At 39.2% G+C, this 18,463-nt stretch overlaps 1 protein-coding gene across 1 annotated transcript in view; it reads right to left on the bottom strand.

Annotated features, from left to right (window-relative positions):
- Positions 1-18,463, bottom strand: part of CDC14B (cell division cycle 14B) — a gene marked incomplete at its 5' end in the record, with an annotated part of 43,828 nt that overhangs the window by 17,248 nt on the left and 8,117 nt on the right. Inside the window, 5 exons of the mRNA XM_018085958.2 lie at positions 804-866; positions 2,123-2,189; positions 4,832-4,908; positions 16,037-16,129; positions 17,934-18,009. Coding sequence (XP_017941447.2) covers positions 804-866; positions 2,123-2,189; positions 4,832-4,908; positions 16,037-16,129; positions 17,934-18,009 — 376 coding nt within the window. The remainder of the gene's footprint in view (positions 1-803; positions 867-2,122; positions 2,190-4,831; positions 4,909-16,036; positions 16,130-17,933; positions 18,010-18,463) is intronic.

Below are 18,463 nucleotides of genomic sequence, written 5' to 3'. Positions count from 1 at the left end.
GCCTGCTTTCTTTTTCATCCTGAGGATGGCAGATGCTCTCAACCTTACTTTTCCTGCCTGTGTTCTCATCTTTCTGAATGAGGGTTTTAGAACAGTACAACTCATGCCCTTCAGATGAAGGGCAACTTCCAATTTTTAATTTTGTATAGGTTTCTAAATTATTGGTCTCACCTCACCTCTGTTCACAATTTAAATAATGATTTTTTAGGTCGTAAGAACACTCAAATTTCCTCTTTACAGGTAACTGGCAGCTTTGCATTTCTGAAACTGTATGTAGTGAAGAGTTGCAGTCCTTCATTGTCACAATCATTTCTTAGGCCCCAAAGTGAACTTTATGCACTTGGGGTTTTCCAGCCCTGTTTCCTTCTTTACCTCAAAGAATGTTACTATACTTTTGCCCTGTGTTCACAGATAGATACTTTGATTGTTCTCCAGCATTCAGTTAGACTCAGGCTTGTGTGCCCTCCAGTTTTTCATCAAGACTGCTCAAGAATATGTGTGACCTCTAAAAGGTGTCCAAATTCACACTCCTGATCAACTTCTAGGGTTTAATAACAGAAAAAGGTATTTACTTCCATTTTGGTTTCTGCTTTCCTCCATGATTGAGCCCAATTATGCTTAAATCTGAATTTTAATATTCTCTCTGACCATGCACTTTTATTTAACTAGCAGAATTGACATTATAGTTTAAAGAGATAAAACAGAACCGGAACTTAATACTACAAAAAGTAGCACAAATTATAAACAATCACTTTAGCATTAGTAACAGCAAACAAATCAAAAGACTCATACTGAACACTTACTTCATAATGCTCATATTCATTTACATCAAACGTACTAAAATCCAGGAAACCATACTGCAAAGCCTAAAATTCAGAACACAGCTTTTAACAAAGATGTCTCTTCAAAGAGGACAGTTTATCACATTTTTTGGTTACTGAAAGTCCCTTAATACCCATACTATTCTTTCAAAGAGCTTTCTTCATGTGACTGAAGAAATACAGGTCAACTCAGTCTTGGCTCAAAACAGATTTGCAAATTTCAATACAAGTGAAGATGAATAAATCGATTTTTTTCTTTTTTCAATGAATCACTACAAAATCCCAGATTACTGAAGCATTCAGCCTTTTTATTACTGCTAGGTGCACAAAAGTAAAAAAAACCAAGGAAATAACTGGCAAAAGTATCTGTTGAAGTCAGGAGTACATTCTAAAGTAAAAAAAAATGTAATCATTTGGGTAATTGATAGTTTATCCACTTGTTAAATCAGGAGGCACAAATACAGATAATGCCAAAGCTCCAGGTATTTGAAATCATACAGTCTAGTTTTCTCTTCCATTGTGTGATCTTCTGTAGTTTTCCTTGCTGTTCCAGCAAGAACAGCAATGCACCACTCTTGACATACAGGCAGCCTTCAAAACATCTAAAAAAGCTGAAAATCACAAATCTGCAAGAAGCTGACTTAACCAGTGAAAACACTAGAATTTGGCAGCGATATCCATAACACAAAAGACAGTAGTAGGGTGGAGAGCTGCAGAATTCCCCATTTCACTACTCATACAGACTAAAAAGAAGTCGTTTAAATTCTCCTGTCCTTCAATATGTTACTGCACCACTGTATTGCTATAAAACACTAGATTATGATAATTTGTAGATAAAATAAGCACCTACCTCCTGACATTTGTTCTATTTGTATTACTAAAGCAAAACTTGAAATCGTTAGCATGTGCTGCAAATGCCTGAAGTGTCTGACTAACCAATTCAAAACCACTTCAAAAGGCTATATTCAGCCTAAAACTTAACACCAGGGGAACATGGGCATATAATAAACCTAACAGGCAACTCTGAGGGATTAGAGGTGTGAATTACTGTCCTTTATTTTATTACAAAAATAAATCTCAAAATTCCCACTTTGAAATCTTCACTAGTTGATTATATAAGGTATCTGTTGACTTCTATGGATGCTGTATCCAGTTTTGTTACAGTGCCTAATAAGCTAGGTAACAATCAGGAAACCTGCTACTTCACAGCTCTAATTGGATCCTAAATTCCTAAACATTCTTTTTCTAATGGGCAATACTTAGCTAACTTTTTGCAATATGAAAAATATTAGTTCACTGACCTTGTTTATTGCATGAAAACAGTCCAGCAATGTCAGATGAAAACTGCAAGTACCAAAGGAAGCATCCCTATAAGATATGATGACCAAACCAGTAATTATTCCATTTTAATCCAAGTGAAACCAGTTGAAGATACTTCTCTAAAACACCTTTAAAAAATTGCTTCAAGGTAATTACTATTACAGTGAAGTAATTATGTCAAATGATTACTTCATTACCCACCTTGCATCTTACAACAATAACAAAATATAAAATAAGTTATTTTAACAGATACAAGAGTAAGATTACTCCAGTTACAGTTTTGGTAAAGCTGACATTCTATTTCTGACATGAATAGGAAAACTGGCATATTTTGGTATTCATCAACAAACAACAGACAGCACAAACTCCTTATGGCAAAAGCTAATTCCTAAATAAGTATCATATTCTAACACACATTCTTTGAATATTTTCCTCTGAAGTATACTTTCAAAAAAGTAGGATTTTAATAATCTGCTCCATTTAAAAGAAGAAAGAGATTGTGCACATGCACTCTTCATATATGTGAACAGCATCTTCTTACTGAAACTGTCAAGATAAACATTGGTGTAGATACAATAAAATACTTCCCTTAAGACGCATAAATAGTTTATGTTTAAACAAGAGGAGAAACCAGTTTCATTACAATCCCTTCTTTCAACTACGTTTTAAATTCTGTTGATCCAGGAATGGCATATTCTTATTAAGTGACCTTTGTTAGATTCCATAAGCACTACAGAGTAAGCATTCTACAGGAACACTTTAGTCAAGTAAATAAATAAATTAAACTGAATCTACATCAGAGAATATTATGTCTTGGCAGAACATCATCTTCTGAGACCATGCAGCCCTTATCAACAGAGAATTGCTAATGTTTCTAATAAGTAAAAAATGTATTATGTTCAATTTTAACTGACAGGAGGAAGAACTTTCGAAGTACCTGGATGGTTGCCTCTAAAATTTTTTTCTACCCTTTCCTTCCTTCTGAGTCAGTGTGAAAGGTGAGTGGGGCAGAAATCAGCAGGAAAAGGAAACAGCAGAATCCCATTCAGGCAGAAGAAAAGACACACAAAGGTGACATTGTAGTGGGTGTCTGTCAGCCCACCTGACGAGGAAGAACAAATGGACAAAGCCCTGTACAGACAGACAGACAGACAGACAGGAGCAGCCTCACATCCACAGGTGCTGGTCCTTATGGTGAATTTCAACCACTCTGGTATCTGTTGAAGGGATAGCACAGCATGGCACAGGCAATTCAAGAGGTTCCTTGAATGCACTGATTACAACTCCCCACTTGTGGGAAGCTCAGCAATCTCCAGAGACTGCTTGGTGCAGAAAGGATGCTATTTAGTCTGTGAGGGTGGGGAGGCCCTGTCACAGGTTGCCCAGAGCTGCCCCTGGATCCTGCAGTGTTTAAAATCCTGCTTTGCAGACGCTGCTGAGCTCTTTGGGCTGGAAGTCAGCTTAAAGAAGACAGAAGTTCTCTATCAACTTGCATCTCAGGAAGTCCCCCATCATCCCCACATCACCATTGGCAATCAGAGCTCAAATCAGTCCAGCAGTTTAATTCCCTAGGCAGCCTCATCTCCTCGGATGGTGAGATTGACGGGGAGACAGACAACAGGTTAGCAAAGGCATACAGTGCCTTCAGAAAGCTTCATAAAAGAGTTTGGTGAAATAAACACCTGAAGAAAAGTACCAAGGTCAGTGTTTACAGAGCCATAGTGCTGTCTACTCTCTCATATGGATCTGAATCCTGGGTCATCTACAGCCACCACCTGCGACTCCTGGAACGCTTCCATCAACGCTGCCTCCGAACAATCCTAAACATCCACTGGTCAGATGATGTGACCAATCCATCTGTTCTAGAACAGGCAGCAGTCACAAGCATTGAGGCCATGTTGCTGAGAACACAGCTGTGCTGGGCAGGGCACGTCTCCAGGATGAAGGACCAACCACCCCCTCCCTAAGATCCTGCTTTATGGTGAACTTGCCACCGGCTGCTGCAAGAGAGGAGCCCCAAAGAGGAGATACAAGGACTGCCTGAAACAACATCTCAGCCTTGGCCATATTGATCACCAGAACTGGTCTGCTCTGGCCTCCAATCAGGAGGTCTGGAGACACCCCATCTCTAACGCTGCTGATGCCTTTGAGAACGCAGCAGGATCACCCTGGAGGAGAAAAGACAACGCAGAAAGAATCGTGTCTTGCAGAATTTCCCACCTAAGGAGTCTTTCTGCTGTGCCTTTTGCAACCGGACGTGTCTGTCTCGTATTGGCCTTTTCAGCCACCAGTGTGTTTGTAACTAATGCGGGCAGAGCCCTCCCCAAATCTTCGTTCCTGAAGCCTGGCCATGATGATGCTATTTAGTGTTACAAGCCATTTGTGGGGAATGACAGATATTTTGATCAACTGTCAACTACTGGTACAAAATCAGACTGCTAAATGAGAAGCAACGCAGATCAAAAAGCTCAAGGAGAGCGCACACAAAGCAGTGTGTCCATCTCATGCCAGCACACTTCAGCACCAGCTCCTGACACCCCTACTCTCTGAGTACTTAAAGTCCAGAAAGGCAACATGTCCCATGAAAAAACTTCAGCACAAAGAAACCCCAACACAAAGTAGTACTGAAAAATGTTACTTTCTTCTTCAAAATATCAAGGTACAGAGGGCTCTACCAGCTTGTTATTTACCTGAAAGGTAGATATGAAACACTTCCTGCCAATATAAGCCTGTACACATCTTCTGGGGATTCTCTCAGGTATATTATCTAATTTTGGAAAAAGACAGAAAAGGAAAAAGATTATTTTAAGACTAGTATCAATAACTTCAAGTCACTCATCTATTACAGAAGGCATAATTAATTATCACAGACTTCAAAAGTACTGGAAAAGAGTGGCATCAAAAACAAATGTTCACAAGTCTGCAACAATAAAACTACCATAAACAACATAAAATCCTGTCAATCTAGAAGAATATATATATTTAATTAAGCTTATAGATTTGTGCAGAAGTTGTTCATCTATAGGTTGCAGTGAAAAAGCTTCTGTCCCTCTGTATTCTTAAATATTTCTATGAAACTCTGTTGGACCGGTTTGTAGATTTTTTTTTTTAATTAAGCTTTTAAGATGCAAATCAAAACACAAAACCCCACAGAGGTATCAGCAAAGCTATGAATCATCTGCTACACAAACAGTCTGTACACTCAGCAGAGAAGACTAAAACAGTAATTCATGTATATTTTGATCTTCCTACAGCAGAACATTTAGATTAGTCCAAATTCTGTACTTCCTCCTTTGCACTGGTGAGGCAGCATCCAGTAATTAAATCCAGATGCCACAAAAAAAATAAAAACTAAGTAAATAAAAAAGAAATCCGTAGCTTCAGAAGCAAAATACTAAGAACTGAATGAAGTAACATACTTGAGGCAAGATGTATCAAACTTTCTAGTGTCAAAAACACTCAGAAAAGAATTCACAAAAGACCAACTTACGAGAAATATCCACATGGTCTTCCATCACAACATGTCTGATCCCTCTTGGATAGCCTTTAACACTAAGGTCTCCTTAAAGAATACCTAAAACTCCTCTTTATTGCATATCTCTTCTTCAAATACCATCAAACACCATCCCAGCATGGCCAGGAAGTAACAACTGTTAATAACAAGCTGTCATTAACAGGTCAATATTCAGTAATTTCAAGTTAATACTTTTTCTTTAAAATTGCATTAACTAAGCTTTAGCACACTACAGAAAGTTGGGATTTTTTCAATAACCTTCAGTAAAATTATTTACTTCTTTTATATTAATGACCTTTTTCCTTAGAGGTTATTTGAAAGTAAAAATCCTCATGAGCATTAATTAAACATCTCTCAAAAATCTAAGTGTGGCATATTTGCTTTCTATTTCTTTGGACATTTTTCCCCCTTAAAAGTTGCTGTAGCCTTTCAAATTTCTTTGATGCTGCTGCAAAGCCAGTTTGAACAAATGGCTTAACAGACCTTAAACATCTCCCTCCACACACACACAAAATACACACAGAGAGAACAAGACTTGGAACAGATGTTGCTAAAACACCCAACAAACAAACCCATCTTGAAACATATCCTAAACAGAGAGCTAAAACAGACACGGCAACAGATGATCCCTTTGATTTTCCTCTGATTCAATTACTGTGTTAAGTATTTTTGGAGCATTCTTCCGGTTACATTAGGAAAACAAACAAACAAAAAATCTTCCTTGATAAGTAGTTAAGTAATGAACACTGCATGTTTTGTGTGTGTGTGTGTGCTTTCACTGGGGAGAGGAGACTCTTGCATTTATATATTTGCAAGCATACACCCAAAATAGAAATATACTTAGAAAGCCCCCCCAATATAATTAAATAGCTTATCCTCAGACACCAGAGTCCATTTTCTATTCTGCAGGCATATTCATTGCCTGATTTAGATAAAAGGTTATCTTCCCAGAAATTTCAAATTGTGTGCTTTGATACAGTCCTAATTTGCCCCCTGCAGCACAGTGAACACATACTGCTAGCAACCATATAAATCTGGCACTTCTTGTTTACCAGGGAGAGAGCCCTGCCCCTGAAAAACGTACAAACCACAGACATGAAATGGCATTAGCAAACAGATGGTAATTAAACGGCAGAAAGAGAGTTTGTGGTCAGAAATGAGTCACCTGGAAAAAACTCGGGATTACAGAATCACAGAATCAATTAGGCTGGAAAAGACCTCAGAGATTGAGTCCAAGCCTTGACCAAACACAACCCTGTCAACCAGACCATGGCACTGAGTGCCACACCCAGTCTTTCCTGAAGCACCTCCAGGGAGGGTGACTCCACCACCTTCCTGGGCAGCCCATTCCAATGTTTAATCACCCCTTCTGTGAAGAAATTCCTCCTAAGGTCCGACTGGACTTCAGTGCTGTCAGGCTGGGTAATATGCAGAGTTGTACCACAGGCAGATAGAAATGGAACCAATAGTAGCTAATTCTGTAAGTGCTTGTAGGTCAGAAAGGCCAAGGATTTCTCCCATATCTCAGCTGAGTTTTTATCACCTTCTTAAAGAAAACAAGATTCAATGCAGAAGCATTTGTTTACAAGTGTAAAAGCTGAGAGACAAGTTTATTTTCCGTTACATTAGGTGTTGTATTAAAATAAGTCTAAATAATGTGGCAAGATACTGAAATATGTTAGTTCTTAAGCACTTCTGAAATTATATTACCAGTGAAGCTGCTAGAAACACCATTTTAACATACATGAACATGTGTATGGACTTTCCTTAACACAGCTAGATATGAACACTTGCTGCATACAAGGCCACTTAAAAAACCCAATGTAGTTTTGCAAAACCAAAAATATATAGTACTTCCGGTACAAATGAAGGAAAATATAGTATATTTACTGAAGAAGGAAACTCTTAAATTTCTCAGAATTTTCTGAAGCAGAGATCCTGCTGTCCTTCAGCTGTGACACTACTACACACAACAGATGAAACAGCAGTTGACGAAATGGTCAGATGGTGTACTTGGTGAAAAGTGGCTTACAAAAAAAATGAGGTTAGTGTGAAGATAGCTAGACAGGTGCAATGTGTGGAGTGCTTCAAAGAGGAAGAATGACATTCAGCCACTGCACATAGACCATAAACAGATAATTACTTCACAAGGAAAGTATCCAGGCAGTAACAAAACACAAGAAGCTCTGAGAGTCAAAGTGGACACAGGATCAGCTTCTGTCACAGCTTAAGGGAGCACCCAGCTAGAAATCCTGGATGTAAGCAGGGCTGGATGCAGGCTGAACATAGGTGGGGCCTAGGTTCAGGTTGCAGGTGAACCAAATTCCAGATGTGGAAACAGGTAAGACTGGAGGAGGGAGGGAAGGGGCAGCAAAGCCCAGAGCAGCAGCAGATGCCAAGGCAGCAGAGGCCACATCTGCATTAGGAAATGTTGTGCACCAGAATAAGTGCATCTGTAGACTGAGAGCCAGCACTGAAGATCTGACATTTGCACTGTAAACTTCCAGCAGCTTGTAAGCTTTACAGCTAGTTTTAGTCTGGTCCGGTGGACTGAATGCCCATTACTCGTTGGGATTGCTCCTAGGCTGCTCCATGAAGTGAACCAAAGTGCAGTTGGCATGGTTTAAGGAAAGATTCACTTCAAAAAATATTTCTGACACATCTATCTATCTATCTATCTATCTTCAACTACATATAGTACTGTTTCTGAACAGGAGAAACCCACTGAAGCCTTAAAGATGAATGATTTCATTGGAATGATGTGGGTGAACAAAGACTAAAGAAAGACAGTAAATGGGAGAGAGAAAGTAGCAGTGATCAAAGACCTGCAGCAGACAGAAGTGTTGAAAGAGAGAAGGACTTCCTAAGGCAGCAAGCAGAACTGAAGTTTCAGAAAAGAAGAGAATGGAAATGTTGATCTGATGAATAGCAAGACAAAGATATATTTGTAAATTCATGAGGTATGTATTGGGGGAAAAAGGGGAAATGGGAAAAGACAAACTCCAGAAATCAAAATATACAACAGCTGAATCTAGTTTGTCGGGATGCTGATTACAATTTATGTTTCTGCTGTGCTAAGATGACAAAAACTTTCACAAATAAAGCTGTTTTCTTAAGTTAATGCCAATAAAGCAACCAACAAGATCTACTATTAAAAAGATTAAACATAGTGAAATAAGTTGCAAGCAATGATATTAACTGTTATTCAGCAGAAGTAGGCATTCTCTGGGATAGCTTTTGTCCATTTTTGTACATGCAAATGAAGAAAAATCTATCAGAATTTTACAGATTTCCCAAGAGCCTCATTTCCTGCAGATCAAGAAAATAAAATAAAATAAAAAAAAACCAAAAACACCCCAAAAACTTAAGACAATGCCACAGGCCCGAAATTCATAATCCACAAGTTCAGTTGCTTTCAGAATTTTTCTACAATCATATGCAGGGTAGATGGCTGTACATACATATCTACATACACACAAATACACAGAGAAAAACTCTTAAAATAATCTACAAATGTTCTATTTAAACACCTTTCAGGAAAATAGTTACTATAAGGAATTGATGCCTTTTAAATCTAACAACTGTTTTATCACAATGTGTAATCACTTCTCCACACTCGACTTAGAAATTTGCTTGCTTTATGCATACAAAGAAATATCCCACTGAACTTCAAAATACAGCCAGAAATTTGATATTAGCAGCTGAACCACTAGCATTGCTCTAATCACCCTTTTCATTTAGGACATCTGTTTCTAATTAAGGGAGTACAGGCAGTTCTGTGAATGGTCAAGAACCATCCAAGCATTGAGTACTGGAAAAGGTGCACTCAAGCACTGCTCCTGCCAACACTGCTGTGCTGTCAAACAGCCACTTTAAAGTTCACTGAATGAAACAGAAGGGTTTGAAGGATGAAACAACCCATTCTTTATTCCTGAGCATTTCAAATCAACCATAGAATGAGAGCTTTTAGAATGCCATGTTTTTATCTGATTCATAACAGTGTTTTCAAACCAGGCTGATTTTTTTAAGCAATTGTTTACTGCAACAGAGTTAGAATCATCAGAACAGTATTCACAATAGCATAAAAACTATTCCTGCTGGAAAAGGAAAGGAGCCTCTGGTTGAAAAAGGCATCTTAACTTTCAATACATGTGATTGCCAAGCGAAATAGTAATGCTGCATGCAGGATAAAACATATTTGATAATAATAATCTATGACGTAACTTGTTGCTTTTTCAGGAATGTTAAATAGGCTATTGAAATATGCTTTACTGTTAGAAACTATCTCAACTCATGTCTGTAGACAGCACTTTAAATTCATGTCTCTGATGTGCTCACTATAATCAAGTTTATCCACCTGCTTACCTTCAATTGCAAAATCTACTTAAGGCTGCTACCTCCATTGTACAGTTTACCAACCATGCTGACTTAAAAGCCAGAAAATAATGAGATAATTCATTTTAAACTGCTTACAAGCAAATTTTACTTGACACAACTATGTTCCAAAACTGTCACTCACCCAAGACAGCCTGAACTGCTGCAAACAGCAAATAATTGCAACCCACCCACTCTGAACAAATGCAAGGAACTGCTGTGTGTGACGAGACTCAAACACCAGCTTACGGGGGTGTTAGAACTTAAACCTACTAAATACTTTTTTTACATTAAAACTTCCACTGGATATACTAGTCAGTTAATACATTATATTCCTAGCAGTATTCCTTAGGAAAAAAAGTTAGATGATGCAAAATTAAAACAGAAACATATTATAGTGAAAAGCCCCCGTATGGATTTGTGGTGTACATGTACACATGATGAATGTGTCCAACGGTGCCTTCACTAGGAGACACAGTCATTAAGTGGGTAAAAGTGGCAGAGAAGGAATAACTGCCTGTCTCTGGCACCTCTGTTCCTCACAAAGAAAAGCAAGAAACCTCCAATTACGTTTTAAAACAGCAGAGGGGAGGTACAGAAAGCCCTGTTAGCTCTGAACCAACTGGGCTGGGCACATCAGTACTTCACAACAGCTAAGAAAGCAAGCCAGTACCACAGTGAGGGATCCCAGAAGAACAACCTTTCTTCTCCTCTGGGGACAAGTAGTTGATAGGAACATCCTGAAGAAGACCCTAGTACAAACTGCAGGAAAATCTGCCCCCGTGACGACTACCCATGATTTCCCAATTTCGATTCAGAGAAGGCAGCTTTTGAGAGGACACAAACACAGAGGCAGTCAAGACTTCAGGCAACTTCTGCTTAAATGAAAAGGTCAGTGCTTTGTCCATCTTGTCGCTGCCACTCACCCGTCAAGCACCTCTCACCAAAATGCAGCTGAAGGTAAACCTGGTTTACCCACTCGTAACTACCCACTGACCACCACCCAAACTGGACCACTGAACAGGTTTTTTTCAGGCTTAGCCAAAGATAATTCTGCAATTGCCACAGTAAGAACAGAGCAGTTCAACATCACACCCATGGGTGCCAACTGTTGCTCCAGCCTCCAGCTCCTACCCATCATGAGGCCCACAGCTAGGAGGGACACTAACAAATTGAAAAGTCAAAAACCCAACACTACGGATTAGAAGGGATGAAGGAAACGCTGCTTACCCTGAAGAAAGAAGATGAGAAAATAGACAAAGTACAGAGATGAGTCCTGGAGAAGGTGACCTGAATTACAGCAGTTCATGGGGCGGTACCCTGGGAGGGTCACCCTCCAAGTACATAATTAGTGCCAGGCCTGAGAAAAAAAACACTGTTACTAAGTCAATGTAGCCAAGGGGAGAGGGGGGAGCTTGGGAATTGGGTGGACAGGACACAGAGGGTACATTTTCTTTCTTAATATAGAAGGAGCAATGATGGAAGAAGCAGACTTTCCTCACCCACAGCCAAGTCCTGGCGAAAATCAAGAGAAGCCACTGTAGATACCAACTCAGAAGATCACTGCTGCTTTGGTAGTGTGGTAAGGCCTGAACAGTGCAGATAGCTTTCAAGGAAAAGATTTTTCTTTAAAAGGTGAAGAACAAAAGCTTCCCCCCCAACCCCCGCCCTTCTTTCCCTTTTCCCCCTCCACCCAAATAAAGTGTAAACATTCAACCCCAACACACTGAATTCTGGCTACCCTTTGTGTGGCTGAATGTGTGGCTGCCAAATTTTTGCTAATCTACACAGAAGAGTATTATTCCCATTATGCAGTATATCATCTGTAAAAATGAGACAAAATACAGAATTAAAATAGATGAAAGATGAACAATAAAGAGATTAAGGTCTAATTTGTTAAGATTTACTCTAAAAATAATATTTCATTCTAAAACTACATATATAACAATGTATTTGTAAATTTTGTTCTTCATTTTCAAGGCCATGTTATACTGAAGAGCTGGAGTTAGGCTGTGCTGTCACATCAAAATACACCTGGAAGGAAGTAGCAGATGCAGGAGGGGGGAGAAAGAAGTATGAAGTCTGGAGAGTTCATAAACTATCTCCACTGAAGAGGGAAGAAAGACAAGTTAGATGAAGGGGAAGGGGAAACATTAAAACACACCAACTGTGAAGAAAAGACTCAGAACAGACTTTGCTTGAAAATGAGAACACTAACAGCTGCCCTTACCACACCACAGTTAATAGAGACTTTCATAAGTGCCTTAGTAGTCCAAATGAGCATATCCCCACATGATATATATAAACACATATACACATTTACACAAAAGATGTTGAATTATAAACCATGCTAATATATCCCAACTCCTTGAAGCAGAAGTTAAATAATATTCTGTTTAATAATACAAATTTAAGGTCAACAAGTCCTTAAAATTACATGTTCAGAAGTTGAATGGAGGACATAGAAGTCTCAGAGGAGAACTAGTTATATACAGTTTATCACAGTTTTATAGCTTAAATGTGACTGTGCTTGAAACAGAAACCCACAAAATCCCAAACCAGAAATCACACACACTTTGCTGTTCCTGAAAACCTGGCAGCCTGTTATTTGGAACAAGTAACTTGCAGCACCAGCATCTGCAGGGCACTTTGCATCCAAAACTGTGCTTAAGTTCTCAAATGCCTTACAACACATGTACACAAGCACTATTTTCGTGACTAACTCTGCAAAGGCCGTGCTCCCTTTCTACCTCCTTGCTCTTCCTTGAGCATCAAAACCTCATGCACTACCACACAGTTCCTCAATCTAAGGTAAACTGTTGAAATGGGAACCTACCATAAAGCCAAAAAACCAGAATCCAACAAGAAAACACATTAAATCCACAGAAAACAAAACACAGTGTCAACCTACCACTTACACCGTAAGATCAGAAATTAAATGATGACAACCAGCTCAAGCAATGAAGCATCACCAACATGACAGAGTCTGACAATACAATTAAGGAAAAGCTTCTGAAAGATTTGACCAATAGCTGGATGGACCCTTCTTCATCAACAAGCAAAGCATTCTGAACTGAAGAAGGTAGATACTTAAGCCTACATATGTTTCAAATAAACAAGGCCTCGATATTTCCTTTCAGTAAGGAAATATACTTACAGACATGTTTATGAGGCATTCTGAACAGATCCTACATCATTGCTTACTCCAGAAAGAACAATCCAATTCTCTCTGCAGAAAGCAAAAATATGGCACAAGTACGTTTGAACACTTGAGCAATGGGAGCTGTAATTAAGCCTGTCTCTTCTCGAAAGATCATCAAAGGGTGCCTTGGAAAAAAGGAAGCCTTGGGGGCACAGGTTTTCTTCAGTGGAATCCCTCCCACATGAAACTGGGAAGCAACTTGATCTTGCTGGGAAGAAAAAGCAGTACCAAAGCCAAAGTCTATCGCACTGGAGAGAAAATCCATCTAGCTGGAGCTAACTCACCATCTAAGACCTGTGGATATGCAGGACAGACACGCGCGCATTCAGAGAGGTGCCTGGTACTCCCACTGCACTTCACATTGCCCTGGGCCCTGAAGAGAAACTGCTGGAACAGTCCATGTATTCAAGGCAGTAACTTAAGCTGGTGGTTTTGACTGACCTCTTCCTGCCATAGGCCATCTGTCTGCAAGCAGCACTCCCACATGCATGGGCTAGTCAGTCGTGATCTCCTGTTCTACTTCAGCGGGATCTGTATGAGCATTCTTCCTTTACTCTGCAACCCCCACTTCCTGCTACTAATCTCCATCACCTACTCCTCTGTACAACAGCCTCCATGTTTAATTACTGTGCTTTGGGCTGTCATAATCCATACATACTAATGTTAGAGCTTTATTCAAGTCTGTTCAAGCACTGCCCTTCAACTGCATGTTGTTATTGCAACATAGCAGAGTGTAAGGGACTGATTAAAAGATGGAGTCTGCTGAGCCACTGCCTCGAGCATGGAGCTAAAAGGTCTTGATGCAACAGCCAGGCTGCTCCAGGAGCTGAGCTGCTTGCAAAAGCTCCAGGAGGTAACCAGCAAGCCACGGCAGGCAGGTAGACAAGCTATTCTTAGCAAAAAAAAAAAAAAAAAAAAAAAGATAAGAAGTTGTTACAATCAAGAACACAGCAAGGACCCTCCCCAATAAGGCATGGCAGGCAGATCTGGCGTGAATACTCAGGGATCAGCCAGTGGACACTCAGGGCCCATCTCGGTACCAGGCAACCTTTACTTGGATACTGGTGAACTGGCCAGTGGGCATCCAGGGGCTACCACAGCAAGGGAGTTAAGGGCCATGCCCAGGGACTGCTGCCACCCTGGTACTCTGCCTGCCTCAGAGGATACAAGGCAACCAGGGAAGAAGCAGAGATCTATCAGCTTGCAAGCCAGCAGCACTTCATTGGGGTGGTAACTCCTGTCCTGTGCTTTTAACAGCTACCCTGAGCCTTTCCTGCTTTTCTACCCTCCTTCTTTCTCTCTGCTCTTTACAAAGATAAAGCTGAATTATCATTTTGGGATCCAGCATCTGGCCTTGTTTGTGCCTTAATCTCGGAATGTTTTAGAACCTGGTTCCCCTCTCCAAGTGGATCAGAACACAGGGCTACCAGATGAACAAAAATAAGATTCGTATTAGTTTCTCTGTATACTTTTGCATAGTTAACCACAGTATTTCTTTAGATTGCCTTGCCATTAACTAGTTTTCTGTACCAAAATTCTGCTCTAAATGTCAGCTGCTGTGCTGCACAATACTAGGACACATATTCAGAAGTGTAAGGAAAAAACAAAACCCATTTCTTTTCAAATAATGATTGATAACTGAAGCCAGTCCTCTCTCGCTTTCAGGGCCTCCCTTTTGATCAAGTAATTAGGAACAAGTAGTTTTCCTAAAAGCTGCAGCTGTTTTGTCAGCACAATCCCTCTAAATGCAAACAAGCTTAGTAACTCATGTTACGAGTTTCCATGTGGTTTAAAATAGCAAAGGTCTACAGCAACATGTCTAAGTGCCTGAGTTCAAATACCAAGAGTGACACATTTTGAAATCTAGTTCTCAATTTGTAATAAATGCTGTAAAATACAGACAATAGAGAAACCCCGGGGGAGCAGAAAATGGACATCCTGCATGATGCAGAGAGGCAGCAAGGAGACTGTCTGCATCACAGAAAGTACTGGGTAGCCTTGCAGCCAATAAATAGGAATGACCTAAGGCTCCATGAACTCTGACCCCTCAAACCTCCAACATCAAAAAGCACAGAGCTTTTCATTTCATTTTATTACTCAGCAAACAAGAGAAACGGTTACAATCAAGGTGTGTTACAAGTCCAAACAGAACATAAATATGGTACATCACATCTTGCATTCTGAGGCTTTCAGCATTTTATTCCTTGACTACACTTTTGTGTACAAATACATTTAGCTGTGATGTAAAGCCAGCCCTTTTCTCCTCTGCAGTCATACCCCTTTCCAGCCACCTTTCATACTCCCAGGCTTTATACAGGCCCTAAGCCTATCACACATTCTCACTAATTCTCCTGGGTTAACTGAAGAGATCATCTTATAGTAAAAAAGACACAGCTGGGGAAGGAAAAGGTTATTTAAACATGCATGTACTGGTAAATGATACACTGTACTCAGTGCAAGACACTATTTCTGTATTTGAAAAAAGAAAAAGGGTTTGTGTGGTTGGGGGAAAGGTAAAACTTCAAGAAGCAGTCATTTTTATGAAATGGAAATACTAATTTTTCTTTTCAGTGATGCTCTTACTTCCTAGGGATACAGATTGCAGTAAGGAGGAAAAAACCTAAAATCATACAACTTCACTCACATAGCTGCTAGACTTTAGAAACTCTTATTATGTTGTACATTAGTATAATGATGGTAGGATGATTTTCAAGAGTAAAGAATTGTCTTTATCTCGCTGTTTTAAAAACTGAGTATGAAAAAATGAACACAGTTAGCAGCTGATGTAAAACTTTAAATACTTACTGCGTAGGAGCCTATGAGGAATGCAGCATTTGCTTGTTTTTTCTGATCTAAGCCAGTATAATGAATTATTTTCTTCCTTGTCAATGAAAATGACTGTATCAAGAAATGAACAAGATTATGATTTTGCATTTTAGACCTTTTATCCCTTCTTTTATAAAATTAGAGGAAAGCAAGAGTTTGTTTATCTACTTTCAGCCACCTGTATTTAGAGAACCAGCCATACTGTAGACTAGTCCCTCAGAAGCTTTGGAAAACTTTGCAGCCCCACCTAGATTGTTCTGGTATTTTTCCCAGTATCCAGCCTAAATAATTTTCGGTACAAATTACAGGAATCTTTTATTTTTCTTCTTACACGTATTTAATATTTCCAACTTCAACCCTTATGTAACAGACAGCCATTAATCAGAAGTAAATAGAAAATGGCCTTTTCAAAAACAGCACAGGTATAATAAAGTTGCAACAGTTTTAAAAACAGAATTTAGACTTTTTCATTCTTGAAGAAAACCTGACTCTCTATAAATCCACTAGTATTTGCTTCTAAGCATCAGAAACATACTTGGATTAAAATACTTTGAAAGTATTTCTAAACTTTATCATAAATAGCTTTTTAAAATATCATCTTGGCTTGGCATATAGTTTCTCTAATTATCTTAGAAACTGGGTGGAATGGCATTTTCCATAGAAATCTGTGGACGTCAGAAAACTGACATCTGTGGTGTCAGTTATCCCCTAACTGGCCCTTGAAACAAATTCTGATGTGCTTAAAACTGCATGCTTTGATCAACTGCTAAGCTATCACAAAATGTCATTTTATGTATTTACATAGCAGTGTTACTTGCTCAGATACCATTCAATGCACTCAACACAAATAAACCCCAGATCACTGGCAGAAATATGTTCTCAATCCTAACGTGTCTGTCCAATATAAAACCTAAGATATTAAAAAGTTTTATAATACAGACTTGTGTTGCTTCAGAGCATCCTGTAAACAAAAATCAGAGAACCTTGTCTCTGGCAAACCTGTTCGTAGTACCACAGGGATAAAGCAAGTCTGGATTATGCAAACTATTATCAGTGACAGACATCAAGGAATGAAAAAAAAATACACTCTTAATCTATAATGTTCTGTATACTTTCCAATTTTCACAGTTCAGTGGCAGCTTAAAGATGCAAGTAGTTTTGAAGAGGCAAACTGTGATTCACATTAATGCAAATAAGCTTTTTTATCTGCCTAACAGGTTTTGTGCTCCAACATCTATTAGAGGTAACTAACTTTTAGTCGTTCGTATTAATTATTATAGGAAGTAGGCAATCCCTGTTTTAAAGACACTGTGCTCTATCAAGAGCCCAATCCCAAAAATTGCTGAGCATCCCTAAGAGAAAATAACCTGCAGAAGGAGCACAGCAGCCTCCTTCAGGCCAATGCCATCAACGCCACTGAAGATCAAATGTTACTTCTTACTAAAGAGATGTCAGCAGCAGAAAAGACCAAATCAAACCATAAACATCTCAAATAAAACCGTGTTGCACTGCACCCTCCAGCTCACTCAATATGGGCAAGATTGCCAAGAAGACTGAGTTCCAGGAGGGGAGCTTTTCATTCAAAAGAGTCTGTAGTCATTTAGCAACTGATCTTTCAGAAGCTTAACATTAGTTACTGCCACAGCGATACATCTCCTGGTTCTTGAAAGTAACTGGGTCTTCCCTTCTGATCCTCCTCCTCCCTAAATTTACCTTGATAAACTCTGGCATTCATATTCAAAACTCAGCGAGGTTAGGATTCTAGGAAGGCACCTCAGCAACAACAACAACAACAAAAACCCAAACCAAAACCTTTTGCCCATTTGTTTTTGTTCTTTAAGAAGTCAGTAATATTGAAAAAAACCCCAAGCATTACCTTCAGTTTCTTATTTAGCTTGCAGCAGTACCTGTAGACCATTGCCAGATTGAGTGGTCCAAAGTCTGCATAGAAGCTGGTAGAAGAAAGGGGAAAATTTGTATATGACCCCTGTGAACACCTTTTCTTGTTAATAAGATGCACAAAACAAGGAGTAATAAGATACAAGTGACATATGTACACCATTCTAAAAACAAGCATGCCTTCTTAGATACATACATACACACCATTTTGTTGGAGGAAACAGGTTTGTCGTCTTTAAACATGGACTAAAACTTTGTTTTTCACACAGCAGCATTCAAAACCAAACTCAAGGTTTGAAGAACTTACTTCTCACTACTGTGTTACTCTGTGACAGAAGTTTTTAAACTCTATTTTAAGAGTAACTCATAAGCTTTACTTTAAAAGAAGGCAATTGATAGTGCTAGAGAAAAGTAAACACAGAGAATAAAGACTGATTAGTACTCTAAAAACCAGCAAGCACGCCCTTGGTCAAAAACATTTAAAGAATTAGCAGCATTCCACATAAA

Source organism: Manacus vitellinus, unplaced genomic scaffold (genome assembly GCF_001715985.3).
Source record: "Manacus vitellinus isolate BGI_N305 unplaced genomic scaffold, ASM171598v3 scaffold_9_pilon, whole genome shotgun sequence".
NCBI lineage: Eukaryota > Metazoa > Chordata > Aves > Passeriformes > Pipridae > Manacus > Manacus vitellinus.
The sequence above is the reverse complement of the archived record's forward strand: the minus strand, read 5'-3'. Positions and strand labels throughout refer to the sequence as shown.